Genomic DNA, 15873 nt, shown 5'->3' with positions numbered 1-15873 from the left:
TCCTAGCTTACCTGGAAGTGCCTAAAGTAGCAAAGCCGGGACCGACAGACAGACAGACCGACAGAATTAGCGATTGCTATATGTTGTATTGCTACATACTTGGTTAATACCAAGTGCCATAAAAACTTAGATTCTAGATCAAAATATATTTCAGTAATTGTTACGAAGGACAATGGATTTTAATCCGATTTACACATGACACAATATTCATAGGAACGTTATTAAGGTTATCAACTAAGACCAATCTGGGCTGGGGTGACATCAAACCAATATTCTCTTCTTTCCTTTTTTTCCAGAGACTAAACTCGTTTGGGTTCATCTCAAGATATGCCCATACAATGTTATTGCCCTTCTTCATAAAGCAAACTTCATGATGATTATGACTTGAGCCCCGAGTTAACAACTTGATTTATTGCTATCATTTTTAAGTTTATGGCCAATTTTCATTGCCCTCCTGAGACAATGCTGAAGCAAATTTTCCTAGATTGCGTGGGGTGGGGGAGAGAAGTCGTTACAAGAAGCTATTATACAAGTTACTTTAACATGACAGTATCACAACTGTCCCAAAATTAATTTCTTAATAACATTCTTAATAATAGTAAATTAATAATGAATTCTTAAAAATAAGTTTTAATAAAAATTTACAAAATTTAAAAATTTTATAAAATTTAAAACTTATAAAAATAATAAATTTCATTTTAAAGTTAATAATAAATCCTTAATTAAAAATTCATAAATGATAAATTCATAATAATCTGAATCTTTGATTTTCGCTGACTACTCATCCCAAATCAGTAGTAAAAAAGTTGGAAAAAAATGATTCCGACTAATAATAGATGATCAGACATTCACAAACCAGGTGATCATCAGAAACGTGTATGTATACGTACCTCAAATCCCTTCAATCCAAATAACAAATCCTGCTTTTACAATTCCATAATTTGTATTGTCTCCTTTCTTGCTATTTTACTTTTCCAACGAAATTACAACGGTAAGGACAACTAATAGAATGCTAATGTTAAAATCAAAAATAAGGTAAATCTTTAATAATATTGTATAAGGAATGACTCATCGGGAAGGAATCAAGCATTACTACAAAAAAAGAATTCTAAAACAAAGAAAAAATCTTTGGCAATAAAAAATTTCGATTTTCAAAACCAAAAAGGAGACTGTATAAAATATACTATTCCTATTAATAGCACACTAACGTGTGCCATTGCAAGTGATGGGGTTGAGGAATGTTTTGGGGGATGGCAAGAAGAGAGAGGGCTCAAAAATGGTCAAACAATCCCTATTTATTTAATTTTTTTATTTTAGAAATAGGAAGAAATTAAATAAACTTTCAGACATGAGGGTATTAATTATCTAACGGTTGTAACACTAAATTCGCAACTGGTTAACAATAAGAGTCATAATAGATTTCTACGTTATTTTAACTTATGGTTAATTTTTCAATAGAAAATTTGATGATATTCAATAGAAAATTTTAAAATTAAGAAAATGTTATCCAAGAAAATAGTTTTAAACAGAGATACCGGTGGATTTGGTTTAAGATCAATTTATGATAATTTCTTAGTCAAATAGAGCAAAGTTCATTTCACCCAATGCGATTAACCCTCTGTCCAATTGTTAGTTCACGTAATACTAACAAACCGGAACCAGCAAGGTCAAAGAGAATCGCTTCCTGTTTTGCTTAAAAAAATAAGGTTATTAAACAATACGTAGTTACTTTATTTTGTATATAAATTATTGCTTTTAATTGTTTGATTTTAGTATTACATCTGATGACAGTCACTGCATATATTACCGAAATATCTAGTTTATTTTTTTGTGAAATTTATCCCTGTCTATCAAAAGGATTTCCCTATCGGAACTTTCTATTTATCGTCATGGAAAGGTACTGTGGTCTTCAAATATACCTAGTTCAGATTACCATCCCCCCTAAAATTTCATGTTCATACCCTTAGGTATAGTTGTAATAGTAGGCATAGCAGTAGTATTAGCACTCAACTTAACACAATTAGTCGTTGCTATGACTTGTCGATATGTCCTTTTGATAACCTGTATGTATATTCATATTCTTCAAATTTAATGCTAATGTTCTAAGTCTTACAAGTAGCTGCAATAGAAGTAGTAGTTGGAGCAATAGTAATAGTATTAATAGAACCAGTAAATTAGCAGTTTAAGTAGTATTAGTAATAGTAGCAGTACTAATAGTAGTTGTATTAGCAGTAGTATTAACAGTAGTGATTTTGATGGATTTGTAACCCTCGTGGGCGTACCAACGAGAGTAACTTCACAAAGTGAAACATGATCGACAATATCTTTGTTCAATCAAGTGACCTTCGCAGGAGCTTTGCCGATGTGGAAGTTTGCCCTGGATCTGACCATCTTCCATTAATAGCTACAATTAATCACTCGGAGAAAAATTGCGAAAGAATAAGGTTACAACTAGACTAATGAAAAAAGAAAATCTACAAAAACTTGCAGAAGAGTATAGCATTATTGATTGGCGTCCTGTTTTTGACGAAAAAGAATGCCCTTCAAGGGCATTAGATAGCCTTATGTCAGCCATATTGCCTGTTTATGAAAGAGCATGCCCCCTACAGACTATAAAGTCCAAAAAACTTGTTCCACGAAATCCATGGATGTCGATGTAAATAATTTACGAAATAGTATTGAGAATCAGGTTATATGAGATATTTAGATGATCAGAGCGATGAAGCTTTTGACCTATTTAAAACTCAGAAGAATCTAGTGAATAAAATTGAAAAAATGCAATTTCAAATTTTTATAATCATAAATTTGAAGATAGCAAAGGGAACATGAAAGAAACGTGGTCACCTTATTAGTGACAAAGGAGATAAGAAGAATGAAGAAGTGTGTTTAAGCAGTTGCGACCGTGAAGATAAAAGTACAACTGCGAATAAACTTGGTAAATTTATTTCGAATATTGGTCCTGAAATGCCAGCTAGTGCTTATGACAAGCATCAACAAATGCAGGGTAGTAATTTTAGTGATATAAGAGGTGAATCTCTGGAAATGAACTTGTGTACTAGTGAGGAAGTGAGTAAAATTGTGAAGTCGCTGAAGTACAATTGAGCTCGAGTGGATGGCTTAACTCTTAGAGGGCTTAAAGTTATAAGTTGTTAGTATGATTAAAATATACAAAACAAGAGCTAAGAGCTCCTATGGCACTTGTGACGAGGCCAGAAGAGCTAAGAGCTCATATGGTATGAGCTCTAACAAAATTCTAAAAATCAATAGATTGATTTAAAAGGAAAATCAGAGGCTTAATGCCGGCCGGGATTTAAAAGAAGAGTTCTGAGTCACGATGTCCTTCTAAATATTAAAATCCATTAAGATCCACTCACCCACTCGTAAGTTATAAAAACCTTATTTTTTCTAATTTTTCCTCTCCCTTTAGCCCTCCAGATGATCAAATCTGGAAAAATGACTTTTATCAAGTCAATTTGTGCAGCCCCCCTGACACGCCTACCAATTTTCATCGTCCTAGCAGGTCCAGAAGCACCAAACTCGCCAAAGCACTGAACCCCTCCCCCAATTCCCCCAAAGAGATCGAGTCCATTACGGTTACGTAAATCACGTATTTACGACATTTGTTATCCACCAAGCTTCATCCAGATTCCTCCACTCTAAAAGTTTTCCAAGATTTCCGATTTCTCCCTCCAATTCCCTTCAATGTCAACAGATGTGGTCGGGACTTAAAATAAGAGCTCTGAGACATGAATTCCTTCTAAATATCAAATTTCATTAAGATCCGGTCACCCGTTCTTAAGTTAAAAATACCTCAATTTTTATAATCTTTCCAAATTAACACACACACACCCCCCCAGCTCCTCAAAAGAGAATGGATCCGTTTCATTTATGTCAATCACGTATCTAGAACTTGTGCTTATTCTTCCCATCAAGTTTCATCCCGATCTAAGTGTTTTCCAAGATTTCTGTTTCCGTCCTCCAACCCCCTATGTCCCCAGATCCAATTCGAGTCGAATATGGAGCATCTGAGACATAAGATCTTTCTATATATCAACTTTCATTAAGATCCGATCACCTATTCATAAGATGAAAATACCCCAATTTTCACGTTTTCCAAGAATTCTGGTTTCCCCCTCCAACTCCCCCTAATGTCACCTGGTCTGGTCGGAATTTAAAATAAGAGCTTTAAAGCACAACATTTCTAATTGAATCTGGTCCGGTCCCTGATACGCCTGCCAAATTTCATCGTCCTAGCTTACCTGGAAGTGCCTAAAGTAGCAAAACCGGGACCGACAGACCAACAGACAGACCGACCGACAGACAGACAGACAGAATTTGCGATCGCTATATGTCACTTGGTTAATACCAAGTGCCATCATAATACCATTAATTTTTCGTAGCGAAATTACAGAAATTTTTCATTGTATATACTGTACTTATTAATGGCATAATGATTACTTATATAGTCGAAACGCCTTTTTACTATTGTATCACTTGTAATATATTTGCAACAAAAATCTGACTATTTTTCTTTTCAACTTGACCATCCTTGACTGAGGCAATCATAACAATTTTATCAAAGTCTTCCTACTTTGAACAGTATTCATTTTAACCATAATTTGTCAAATGGCTTAGGCGCATGCCGGCTCTACCCACAAAACTTCAAACATATGATTTGTTTCCTAAAATTACAAAAATGCATCCAACCTTGGACATTGGGAAATGTTTAAAAGATTCCATTTATTCAGATGCTTCATCGTTCAAATGAATTAGTGTTGAACGACATCTGGGATAGGGAACATGCTTCAGTTACAGGTTTTTTTTTCATTTTACTTACTTTAAATTGGCGGTATTACATTTAAACCCAGATGCAAAAAGAATGGGTAACTTACAAGTGTAAAAACAAGCGCTAGTATCGGAAAAACACCAAAGCTATCTAAAGCTTAGCGTCTCTTGGCAATTTTTCAGTGTATTAATAAGGCAAAGTAAGTGTAATCGATGTAATTCGCAAAACTAGTGTAGTAATAAGTGTCTGATCTTTGAAAAACTACAAGAACGACCAAATACTAGATGGCGTTGGTTGTTTTTTGTTTGTCGACACTAGCACCAGTTTCCGATTTATAACTTATCAATATCTAATACCCGGATGATGATCAGTTTCTTTGTTTGGATGCCCAAAACAGCTAAACTACAAGGTGGCCCAAATAAGACTCAAGGGATAAAAATAGCTGTATCTTTTTGTTTTGTATTTTTTATTAATTTTCTTTGTTTCTTAAAACGATTGATTCATATGAATTTTACAATTAAATATGAAATTTGATATCTCTCTAACGATTTCCATTTTCTAGCTGGCAAATAATGACTCTTTCAAGAACATTTCATGTTATAACGGGCAAGGCATTTTTGACCATCGTTGTCGGGAAGCATTAATGTTGGACTTAAATTTTAATGTTATAATATTTATTTTAATGTTAAATTTTAACATTAATGTTAATTAAAGATCAAATACTGTTGTGAAGTTTATCAATTACAAAGTTGACTTTCTCTCTCATAAGATCATTTTTTTGTTAAAGTTTTCCATAATATTTAAAAATTTATATTAAATCTGGATTTAATATAAATTCTTTTTATGAAAAGAATTTTTTTTATAAAAGATTCTTTTTAGCACAATTATTACTCATGCTCTGCTTCTTCTAGAAGGTGACTGTCAATTTAAAGTAAAATCTGTGGAAAGAACCTGGCAAATAATGACTCTTTCAAGAACATTTCATGTTATTTTGTCATTAAATTGATGTTCTCTGTCGTTAAAATAACGTTTTCTGTCATTAAAATAGCGACGATGGTTTCGTGGAGTTGAAGATAAATATTGACTATTTCAACATACATGCCCACTAAGTTACTGGCTCATTGGAAACAAAAGAAATCTGGGCCTATTTTGGGCATTACGAATCAATACATTATTTTATTTCGTCTTTGCGTAGTTTGCGTCTTCATTGAGATCTCTTGTCTCTGTCTATTTTTCCTGTAAGTTTAAGCCAGTTTCAGGTGTCAAAAGTCGGTAAAAACTATCTCCAAAATACGTTTGTCTTAACTAAGGTCTACTAGACTCTGTCTAAGCACCCTGTAAGTTACAAGCCATTCAAAAACGAAAACACTTTTTGGGGCCATCTTTGGGCGTCACAAATTGTAACAACAAGAATTAGTTTCAATTTTTTTTTTTTTTTTTTTTTTTTTTTGAATGAGCGTCCAACCCGCGCACACTACTTTCAAGCTGATTGGAGATCAAATTTAAACCCACATTTTGGTGCGTCCGAAATCTTTTAGCCTGGAATGATCAAAGAATTCAAAATAAAGTAACTGGGCAGAACAAAAGTGTTGCGAGTTTTAGCTGATGGAAGCACAAACTTTGGCCAATTTCCTGGTGAAATAAAATTGTTTACATTTTTTTTTCTGTACATAAGTGTCTCTTTGACCATGCTTATGAATATTCGTTTCAAGCATTGAAGAAAATTTTTTTGTCTTTTTTAGAGAAAGCAAATATTTAGGCGATAAAATCATTTTGTTAATCTTATTTCTTTCCCTAATATTTGGGAGTGCCTATTCCCTCCACAAACACTCTCTGAAAGTTTTAACTCGATCATCTCAGTCGTTCCCAGGATGTTACATATACATTATTTTGATAACGTAGATGCATTCGCTGTCTGTTTACCTTGTTATTTGCTCCATCACTTCAACTTGAACAGATTCAACGTTTTACTTGGGCTAATAGTGCCAAAATGTTTAGGTGAATAGGGACACAAACTTTTCACTCCCTAACCCCGTCCCACTAAGCACAAAATATGCAGATATACAATTCTGATCACGTGGGTACATGTAGTGTCTCTTCTGTTTAGATCATTAGTTGACCTTGATCCCAAACTCGATCCCAAAAGCCGTTACCAGGAAAGTGTAAATACGTTGTTTTTAGTCACCTAGCAACACATAGTTGCTTTAAATTTACCTCACTACGTAACTGTCAATAGATCATAGGTCAAACACAAACTTATATTCCAAAAACTTTCGGTTAGACTGGAGCTTTCTGTCCCCTCTCGAAACTTGAAGTCGAAATGACACCACCCCCCCCCAAAAAAAAAACTAAAGATTTTGAATTGAACTGTTCCGAAGAAAATGCAGATACGCAATTTTGATAACTGTAGTCGTTTTTTTTTTTACTTACTTCACTACTTAACTATAGCAGCTTATACTGCAAAATTACCAACGCGTGCGTTATTCATTAACAAACATATTTAGCCACTACCCCCCCCCTCCTGAGGCAATATAGAAAGTACTTTAACAATCACTTCCCCAACACTCTCTGAAAGTTTCAACTCTATTCCTCGAGTCATAACCAAAATATTGCATATATGAAATTTATATAACTTAGATACGCATGCCTTTTGATTATGCCTTATGCCTTTTGATTATCTTTGCTCTCTTCTCCAAGTCATAGTCCAGCACCCATTCTCCCCCCCCCCTCCAAAATAAAATCCTTGAAAGTTTCAACCTGATACCTCTAGCCGTTCCCAAGTACTGCATATAATTTAAAGCTCGAGTGCATGTCCTTCGGAAAGTCCTGGAGTTTAGGCCTAGCAAACGATCCCTAAGACTTCCAAGCAGATCTAATAAACAAGACCAGGTAAGGTCACCTTTTCCACTAAAATCTACCTGTGGACAAAGGATTACTTGCATAGTCTAAGCCCATTCCCATAGAGGCCGTAGAATTGATGCCAACCTTTGATGACCTTTTTGATGTTTCTCAACAAAATGATTTTTTATTATACTTTGGAGAGACTGGATGCCTTCCAATCACTTTTAGGCCATATAAGGACACTAGAACTTTTAAATTCCAATTTAGTGAGCCTCCTCCAAGTTTCAAGGACCCCCTCCATACGAAGAGGCCAGAAAAAAATATTTTGGCACAATACCAGTTCTTTGTCAGGCACTGTTTACAGGAGTATCAACATTTTTTTTTCTGAATTGTGGTCCAGTTATTTCAACTACTTGAAGATACAAATTTCAAGCAAGTAGTAAAAAATAGTGTTGGGTCTCATTTTTTTGAGGGGGGGGGTAGACCCTCAACTGATTTTTTTCTAAATAAATGTCACTCTTGGTACAAGAATTTTAGGCTGTAAGTTCCAAACTGATCAGGGACAAAGTCCACTTACAGTCCCCTAACACCCACCCACCTGCTTCCACAACAAATGTGTGATGCTCTTGACTACAGAACAATCCCTTAGAGCGACGAATTCTTAAGAGTTTTCTCATTATGAGACTTATATGTAACAATATTTATGAGCCTTGCCTCAGAGGCTATGGGGGTGAGGTAATCCATATCCTAAACAAAATGGCTATTGGACCGAATATCTTAAGGGCTTACCGGTGGGCTGAGTAAGCAAAAAAGGTACGGAACGGGAGCTAGATACCCTCCAATCACTGTCGACTCTTAGAACAGACGCGAGAACTTTCAATTTCAATCTAATGAGCCCCTTCCCCGAAGGTTCTACTGCCACTCATTTCATACGAAGAGACAAAGGAAGGGGAAAGGAGGGAATATTACATGAAAAAGAAGCAAAAGGCTCTTAGGGTTGCCTCTGAACAAAGACCGTGCAAACAATAGAACGTAGCAGCATACAACTATGAAATATACATGCATTCAGGGAGAAAGTAGAGACCTCCCTAAAGAATAGCCCAAGTATTACAGCAAAGGTATGTCGCATTGCCTGAAATTTCCCATTTCTTGATGAAATAGAGAATATAGTTTCTTAGGTGAAGGTCTTGGTGTCCTTGGTCCACCCTGAAACAGTATCCCTATTTTAGAATATACTACAACTCTTAACAGAGACAAGCAGTACAACCTCCGCAGCTCCCTGACAATTGTAGAAATGAAAACAAAATTTTTAACATAAGAACAAGTATCTCTTAAAGTTATAGGCCCTAAAAAAAACCTATTTTACTAGAATAGCACCTCTGTATCCGTTCCTTTTTTAACGAAAATATAACAGTTCAAAACAGGGATGAAACCTTTTAATTGACAGTGAAACAAACATAAATTTTTTTAACCGGATATTTCGAACACATACATAGTGTCCATCATCAGCAGTAAAACTAAGATATTAATAAAAACAAACAAAATTTATACCCAATAAACTAAATACATATAGTTTATTGCTCTTATTTTTTTCGATGCAATAGCGGAAGTAAATCTCATTGACCTTTTCGGTCCGGTTTATTAGATTTATCTGACATATCAGGTGGAAAGAGGGCAAATGTCTTAGGTGAAATGAAAGGTACTTATTTGACCTCAGATAAACAGATAAGCAAGATTACCTCTTGCTGATGATGGACACTATATATGTGTTCGAAATATCCAGTTAAAAAATTTTATATTTGTTTCACTGTCAATTTAAAAGTTTCTTCCCTATTTTGAACTGTTATATTTTCGTAATGGAAAGGCAGTGTGGTCTTCGAAGTTATCTTTCTTTTTTTGAAGTGATCCATTGCAACTTCAGTTACCAAAAAAAGGTGCGTTATGCCTAAATGGAGAGCGCTTTCTGGAGACACAATTTCAAACCACCAAATGCCAGTTTTTGAAGCGAAAACACAATCAAAATAAAACAGCTCATATCCAATCGAAAGGTGAATGGAGAGCCCTAGGAATGGAGAGCACTTTCTGGAGACACAATTTCATACCAACAAATGCCAATTTTTTGAAACGAAAAGCCAATCCAAATCAAACAGCTCGCACCGAATCGAAAGGTGAATGGAGAACCCTAGGAATGGAGAGCGCTTTCTGGAGACACAATTTCAAACCACCACATGCCAATTTTTGAAACGAAAAGACAATCCACACCAAACAGCTCATACCGAATCGAAAGGTGAATGGGGAACCCTAGGAATGGAGAGGACTTTCTGGAGACACAATTTCAATCCACCAAATGCCAATTTTTGAAACAAAAAGACAATCCAAACCAAACAGCTCGTACCGAATCGAAAGGTGAATGGGGAGCCCTAGGAATGGAGAGGACTTTCTGGAGACACAATTTCATACCACCAAATGCCAATTTTTGAAACGAAAACACAATCCAAATCAAACAGCTCGTACCCAATCAAAAGGTGAATACTGTTCCTTAGATTTGCAATGGCCAAAAACCATTTCTAAAACTTTTTAGCTCCGACATCCAACAGTCTAGATGGGCTACAATTTCTATTAGCCAAAGGCTGCTTTTCCGAATAAATCTCAATTCGCGCAAAGCAATGAATATTATACTATTTACAAAATCAAAACTAATCTTATCAGTTTGATATATACTATGCAAAATTCCATTTATTATTTACATGAATAAAGTAAAGCAAAAATAGGTCTTAATGTCCCACTTACGGATGAATTATTTACATTCTAAAATATCTTTTGTAGTTCTTTGACTAAAGGGGCATCCTTCGACAAGCAAAGTTATTCCCCATAATTAGACAGACCTGTAGTCCCACATGGGGACATAATTTGAATAGAAAAGTCGTTTGAATTTGATAATCATACCAATTAAGTTCAAGAGCAAATAGAACTGTTCGTGACTTGTTGACTTTCCGTGAAATCGCACGCTTAAGTAATACCTAAAATTTGCCCAACTCTTCAATTTGACAAAATAAGTAATGGTTAGCTTAACCACTGCGGTTACATGACACACAATTAAATTAAAGCAAATAGCATTCAAAAACACCCAAATAACCTACTTACCGTGCAAAGGTAGCGATGCGAGTTTCCGTAAATACCCCATTATGAAGCCTGAAAATTGCAAAAAAAAAAAATAATGATACGGCATGCCGCATATTACGTGTGTCGTCGACCCCAGAGTATAGGTAACTTATAAGAGAGGGAACTGGAACTAGTGTCAGCAAAACAAAACTATCAACACCATCTAGCATTTGGCGACATGTAGCATTTTTTCAAATTCTGTAATCATTTTTCTGTCAGGAACTGAGTATTGCCAAACACTAGATGGTGTTGAAAGTTCTTTCTGTCGGCACTAAAGCCAGTTCCCACTCTTATGGTTTACCTATACTCTTTTTTGTAGAAAATATAAGCTGCTTCTGTAAAAACTATGAGTACCAACTATTGCTTTTTATTGAGTCTCACCTTTTTTTTTCTTTCTTAGTTAAACAATCTGTCTATTCTCTTTGGTTTTAAATCTAAACCTTAAGCTAACCTTCATTTGAGTCTTCCTGCCATCCTGTAAGACTTGATCAATCCTTATTTTCTGGTTAGTGAAGGACCTATTCCTATATGATTTCATTCAAAAAGGGGTTGTTCAAGCTAAGGGACTGTAAGTTCCCTTTACAGGGCTTTTAGACAAGGACGTTCTAGTGGTGTACTTTGTTTTTGTTTTTTTGATCTGACGCCGTTTATATAGGTTTTTTGACTACTATGGGTCGTCTTCGTGTTTTGCTAAGTTGGAGCCATCGCTGCAACCATAACGTTAATATATCACGCACTCGAAAGCCAATGAAGAGCGAACTACAGCAAATCAGGGAGGGGATCATGGTGCCAGCAATAGCTGCAACCTAGTAAAGAACAAACCGGGGCCCACTATAACCAAAATCATACCCTAGAGAACAACTTTTTACAAGATACGTGCGTGACACGTTTTAAAATATTATCGAATAGGGTCGTATTTTTTCTTTTAACGTTGTAGAAATTCCAGTGGTGGTTCTGGAATCTCTTAGGGCCAGGCCAAAAACATGATTTACAGACTCCCCTGTCTCCTCTGAAATTTTTAGGCCAAATTTGTACAAAATTTATATTTATTATGACAATTAATTTCAATTTATTTGTTCAATAATAAGTTTGTTTTTAATTACTTTTCAATTTATTGTTTAAATTATAAAAGTATTTCATTATTAATATTTATTCAATTTTATTATTTTTATTGTTGATATTTATTTTTATATAATGACGAATTTATTTTAAAATATATTTTTATATAATTATACAAGCTGAACATTATCAACCGAACATATATAGATGAAATAACTCGTAGAACATTATCAACTGTTACGTTTTAGTTTTCCGGTTGTTTTCTGGTAATTTATAACAACGAATGAATAACATTACTTATGTGTAGAGTTATATAGGTTTATTAACATTTTAGTTTAGAGTTCTACTTAATTAGTCTAATTAGATTAATTGGGTTAATAATTTTTTGTTTAATTAGATTTAATTAGTTTATTTATATTTCTGTTTATTTATTTATAGGTATTAATTACTGCAATTTTGGTCACAATTACTAAAGCGGACAAATATACTGGAGATTATGCAAGTAGTCCACTGCTGAAGTACCAATTCAGTTGGGGAGTGAGGGACCCAGAGGCATATAATGATTATGACCACAAAGAAAATAGAGATGGCGATAGTGTTCAAGGGTCTTACTCAGTTCTTCTACCAGACGGACGAAAACAAATTGTTACCTATTATGTAACACCTGAGTCAGGGTATGTGGCAGATGTGCGATATGAGAATGAAGGTTACAATGAACAAGCATATCTTAAATCACCAAATAGCTCGTATAAAGACCGCCATAGTTCCACTTCAACGCATAATAGCGAAACAGAATCAGAAGAAATTTATATCACCAAGCCTAATTCTGCAGTATCTAGTGGATCATACAAGAATGAAGAACCACATCGAAATAATCCAAAAATACCACACGGTTACAAGGGAGTAAATACTCATAGATATAAACATGATAAATATTTAAGGACTGATGATAGTCGAGATGCATTTAAAGAAATTTATAATGCCCAACTTAACCCTGGGGTACCTGCCAAACTTAACCCTGGAATACCTGAAACTTCTTACAAAATCAAAGGACAAACCCGTCTTGGTCCAAACGTTCCATACGGCAACGAGAAAGAGGATAAGTTCAGATATGTCTCTAACGCATATTTAGGAAGGCGCAATAGCCGAAAGAAGGCCAAACCCTTCCGTAAGATACCAAGCCAGTCCTACGTAAATGAAGAGATACTACATAGCTCGAGGATACCACACAATAAAAAGGGAGCAGATGAACATAGACATACTTCGGAATCATACGCACGTGACAGCAAGGAAATATCTAAAGAAACATATAACCACTATGAACCGTATTCTGAGATCCCCTCAGACGGAAATGAAGAACAGCAACAAAATAACAACAAAGAGATATATATAAATAGTCAGGAAACAAAACACAGCTCAGAGAAACATAACATCTCTGACCAAAGTGGAACGAACTATCCTAATAACCCAAGCACACCCCTTCATAGCAAAGAACTATATAAACATAGATACACATCTGATGCGTACTTGAGCAAATACCGAAGTTCTTATCCTCAATATGATAAGCATCCAAAATCAGTAGGACAGATTCCTAGCAATAAGAGGTTATCCGCACTTTCTCAATATTATCCAGAGGCACCTGAACCTTATACCCATACTGATACATCATCAAAACCATCCTATCTGACGTATAAAAATGACAGACCGAAAACAGAATATAAACCGCGCTATCGAAGCATGGCCCAACGACCCTACAAACGTCGAAAAGTGTATAGAAAAAGAAAACAAATTGCAAAAAGTGACTAAATAAAAGGGGACAATTTAATTTCTTGAGCTTTTTTTTTGTTTTATAAAATGAGTTGTGGCAAACCAACCTTACCTTTGGAAACCAACAAAGGTTGTGGCGCACTAAGTATAGATAAAAATTCATAAATGGTGACTTCCGACTTCCCTTGATTAATCAAAGAAATACTTTTATACCAGAGACTGATTAGGGGACGAGAATGGCAGTGACACCTTCTCGCTGCCCAACCTAAAAACACTTCTCTATATTATTGAAACTTCGCTATTTCCTATACTGTACAATATTAATCACAAAATATGTCAATCATTTTCTTAAAAATTAACATTTTCCCCAGCCCCTTTCCTTCTTATTAAACTAAAATTATTCTATTCAGCAGCCCCCCTCGCCTACTCCGTTTTCGGTTGACCCTATTTGTGCCTGACCGAACGGTTTTAAGGATATTTGATGACGTTTGAAAGGTTATCAACACCGATTTTGCGATCAAACCCATACGATTAGTTACAATAAAACTAGCGAATTATTTTTGAAAAATTGTTGATCAGCTTATTCCTGAGAATTCAAAAGAATTATACTTATCCACGCAGCCACTTATAAGATGAGTGATGTGGAATTTGCCACAGGTCTTTTCTCACAACATAGAAAAATTTAAGTTTATGAAAATTTTATTTTTATATTTTTCTATGGTTACTTATTAAATACATTCCAGCAGGACTAGCAGCTTATATAACATTTATGTAATTAGATGACATTGGAATAGTGTATTAGTGTGTATTTAGATGTATTTAGTGAATCCCCTAGAAAAGTTACCAAACAAAATTATATTTTGGCATCAATCCAATTCTGAAAAAGGGTAACACTAACTTTGCCTCTCACTGAGACTATCTGTCTTGGCTTTACTCCAATTAGCCATGGCTCTCAAGTCTTTCATCACTTCCATGAAGTTGATTTTAATTCAAAATTTTCAAGATTTTATTCACTAAAAAAAAATCAGTCTTTTCTTGTGAACAAATTAATTCCTGCAAAATTATTGCAATTTTTGATGGGCGAAATGGGTCCAAGCAAACGAATTCTTTACTGGTCGCCTCATGCCCTAAAGTATCAAGGAGAGCTAAAACAAAATGACAGTTTAAACGTGTTAAGAGGAAAGCTACACGACCATTAGAATCTTATTAGGGCATATTGGCATTTCAATTTTTAATGAAAATTAATTTTTTAAAACTTTCCGAAAAAGAAGTTTTTGAAAGAAAAGGAAAGGCAATATTAAACTTCTGATCAGCAGAAATAAAAATCTACAAAAATTCAAACTCAAAACAACCATAAAATACTATTAAAAAATAAATGAAACCCAAGTTTATTAGCTATTAATGTTTATTTTGTTTGATGCTTGTTTTGGGTTTCATGTATTTTTTAATAGTATTTTTTGATTGTTTTGAGTTTCAGTTTTTGTACATATGACGGCACGCAGCTTAGGAAGGTATAACTTTCCTTTGGAGGTGTACTTTTCTTTGGGCATGAACATATTGTTAATGGTTGAATTTTTGCGGGCGTAAAAGGTTAAAAAAAACTTAACTTATAATTTTTACGCACTTAACTTATAATTTTTACGTACTTATTTTCATGGTTGAACGTGGCGAAAAAAAAAACTCCAGAAAATTTCACAAAACCAAAAGAAAAATCTTAAGAAATCACGATTTTCAGGTATAAATTTCAGGTATATAAATGTTCTTGGTACTTTAAATAATTTTAGAAATTTTGCGGACAAAAAGACTTCATAAAATTTAATGACTAATCAGTTTTACTTATTGATTTTTACGGCTCAACGTGACAACATAGCGAAATGGAATATTGCTTTAGAAACTTCATAATATTAATAAAATCAAAAGAAAAGTCACGTAAAATCGTGGTTTTCAGGTATGAATAGAACTAAGGCGCTCAAAATTTAAATAACTTTAAATAATGTTTGAAATTTTGCGGACAAGGGGCTTTAAAAAATTTAATGACTAGTCAGTTTTACTTATAGATTTTTAATATCCAACGTGGCAACACCAATGAAAATAGGAAAATCTTCTAAGAAAAATCTTAGAAAACGATGGTTTTCAGGTATGAATAGGCCCAAACATGAACCAAGGGGGTCAAAAATGTTTTCATTTTGATTTCCTTGCTACTTCAAATAAATTTCAAGACCGCAATGGCTAAACATGACCCAAAAAAATGATTAACA

At 34.5% G+C, this 15873-nt stretch overlaps 2 protein-coding genes across 3 annotated transcripts in view; one reads left to right on the top strand and one right to left on the bottom strand.

Moving 5' to 3' along the window:
* The window catches only part of LOC136028015 (cleavage and polyadenylation specificity factor subunit 5-like), a 184880-nt gene that overhangs the window by 136125 nt on the left and 32882 nt on the right, over nt 1–15873 (bottom strand). The window lies entirely within an intron of this gene.
* Nucleotides 4739–14363, top strand: LOC136028014 (uncharacterized). Its single transcript, XM_065705565.1, has 2 exons — nt 4739–4815; nt 12287–14363. Exons 1-2 carry the CDS (start codon nt 4801–4803, stop codon nt 13652–13654), a joined length of 1383 nt encoding a protein of 460 aa, XP_065561637.1. The 5' UTR covers nt 4739–4800; the 3' UTR covers nt 13655–14363.

This window comes from Artemia franciscana, chromosome 6 (genome assembly GCF_032884065.1).
Source record: "Artemia franciscana chromosome 6, ASM3288406v1, whole genome shotgun sequence".
Lineage (NCBI taxonomy): Eukaryota > Metazoa > Arthropoda > Branchiopoda > Anostraca > Artemiidae > Artemia > Artemia franciscana.
This window is presented reverse-complemented; position numbering and strand designations above follow the sequence as displayed.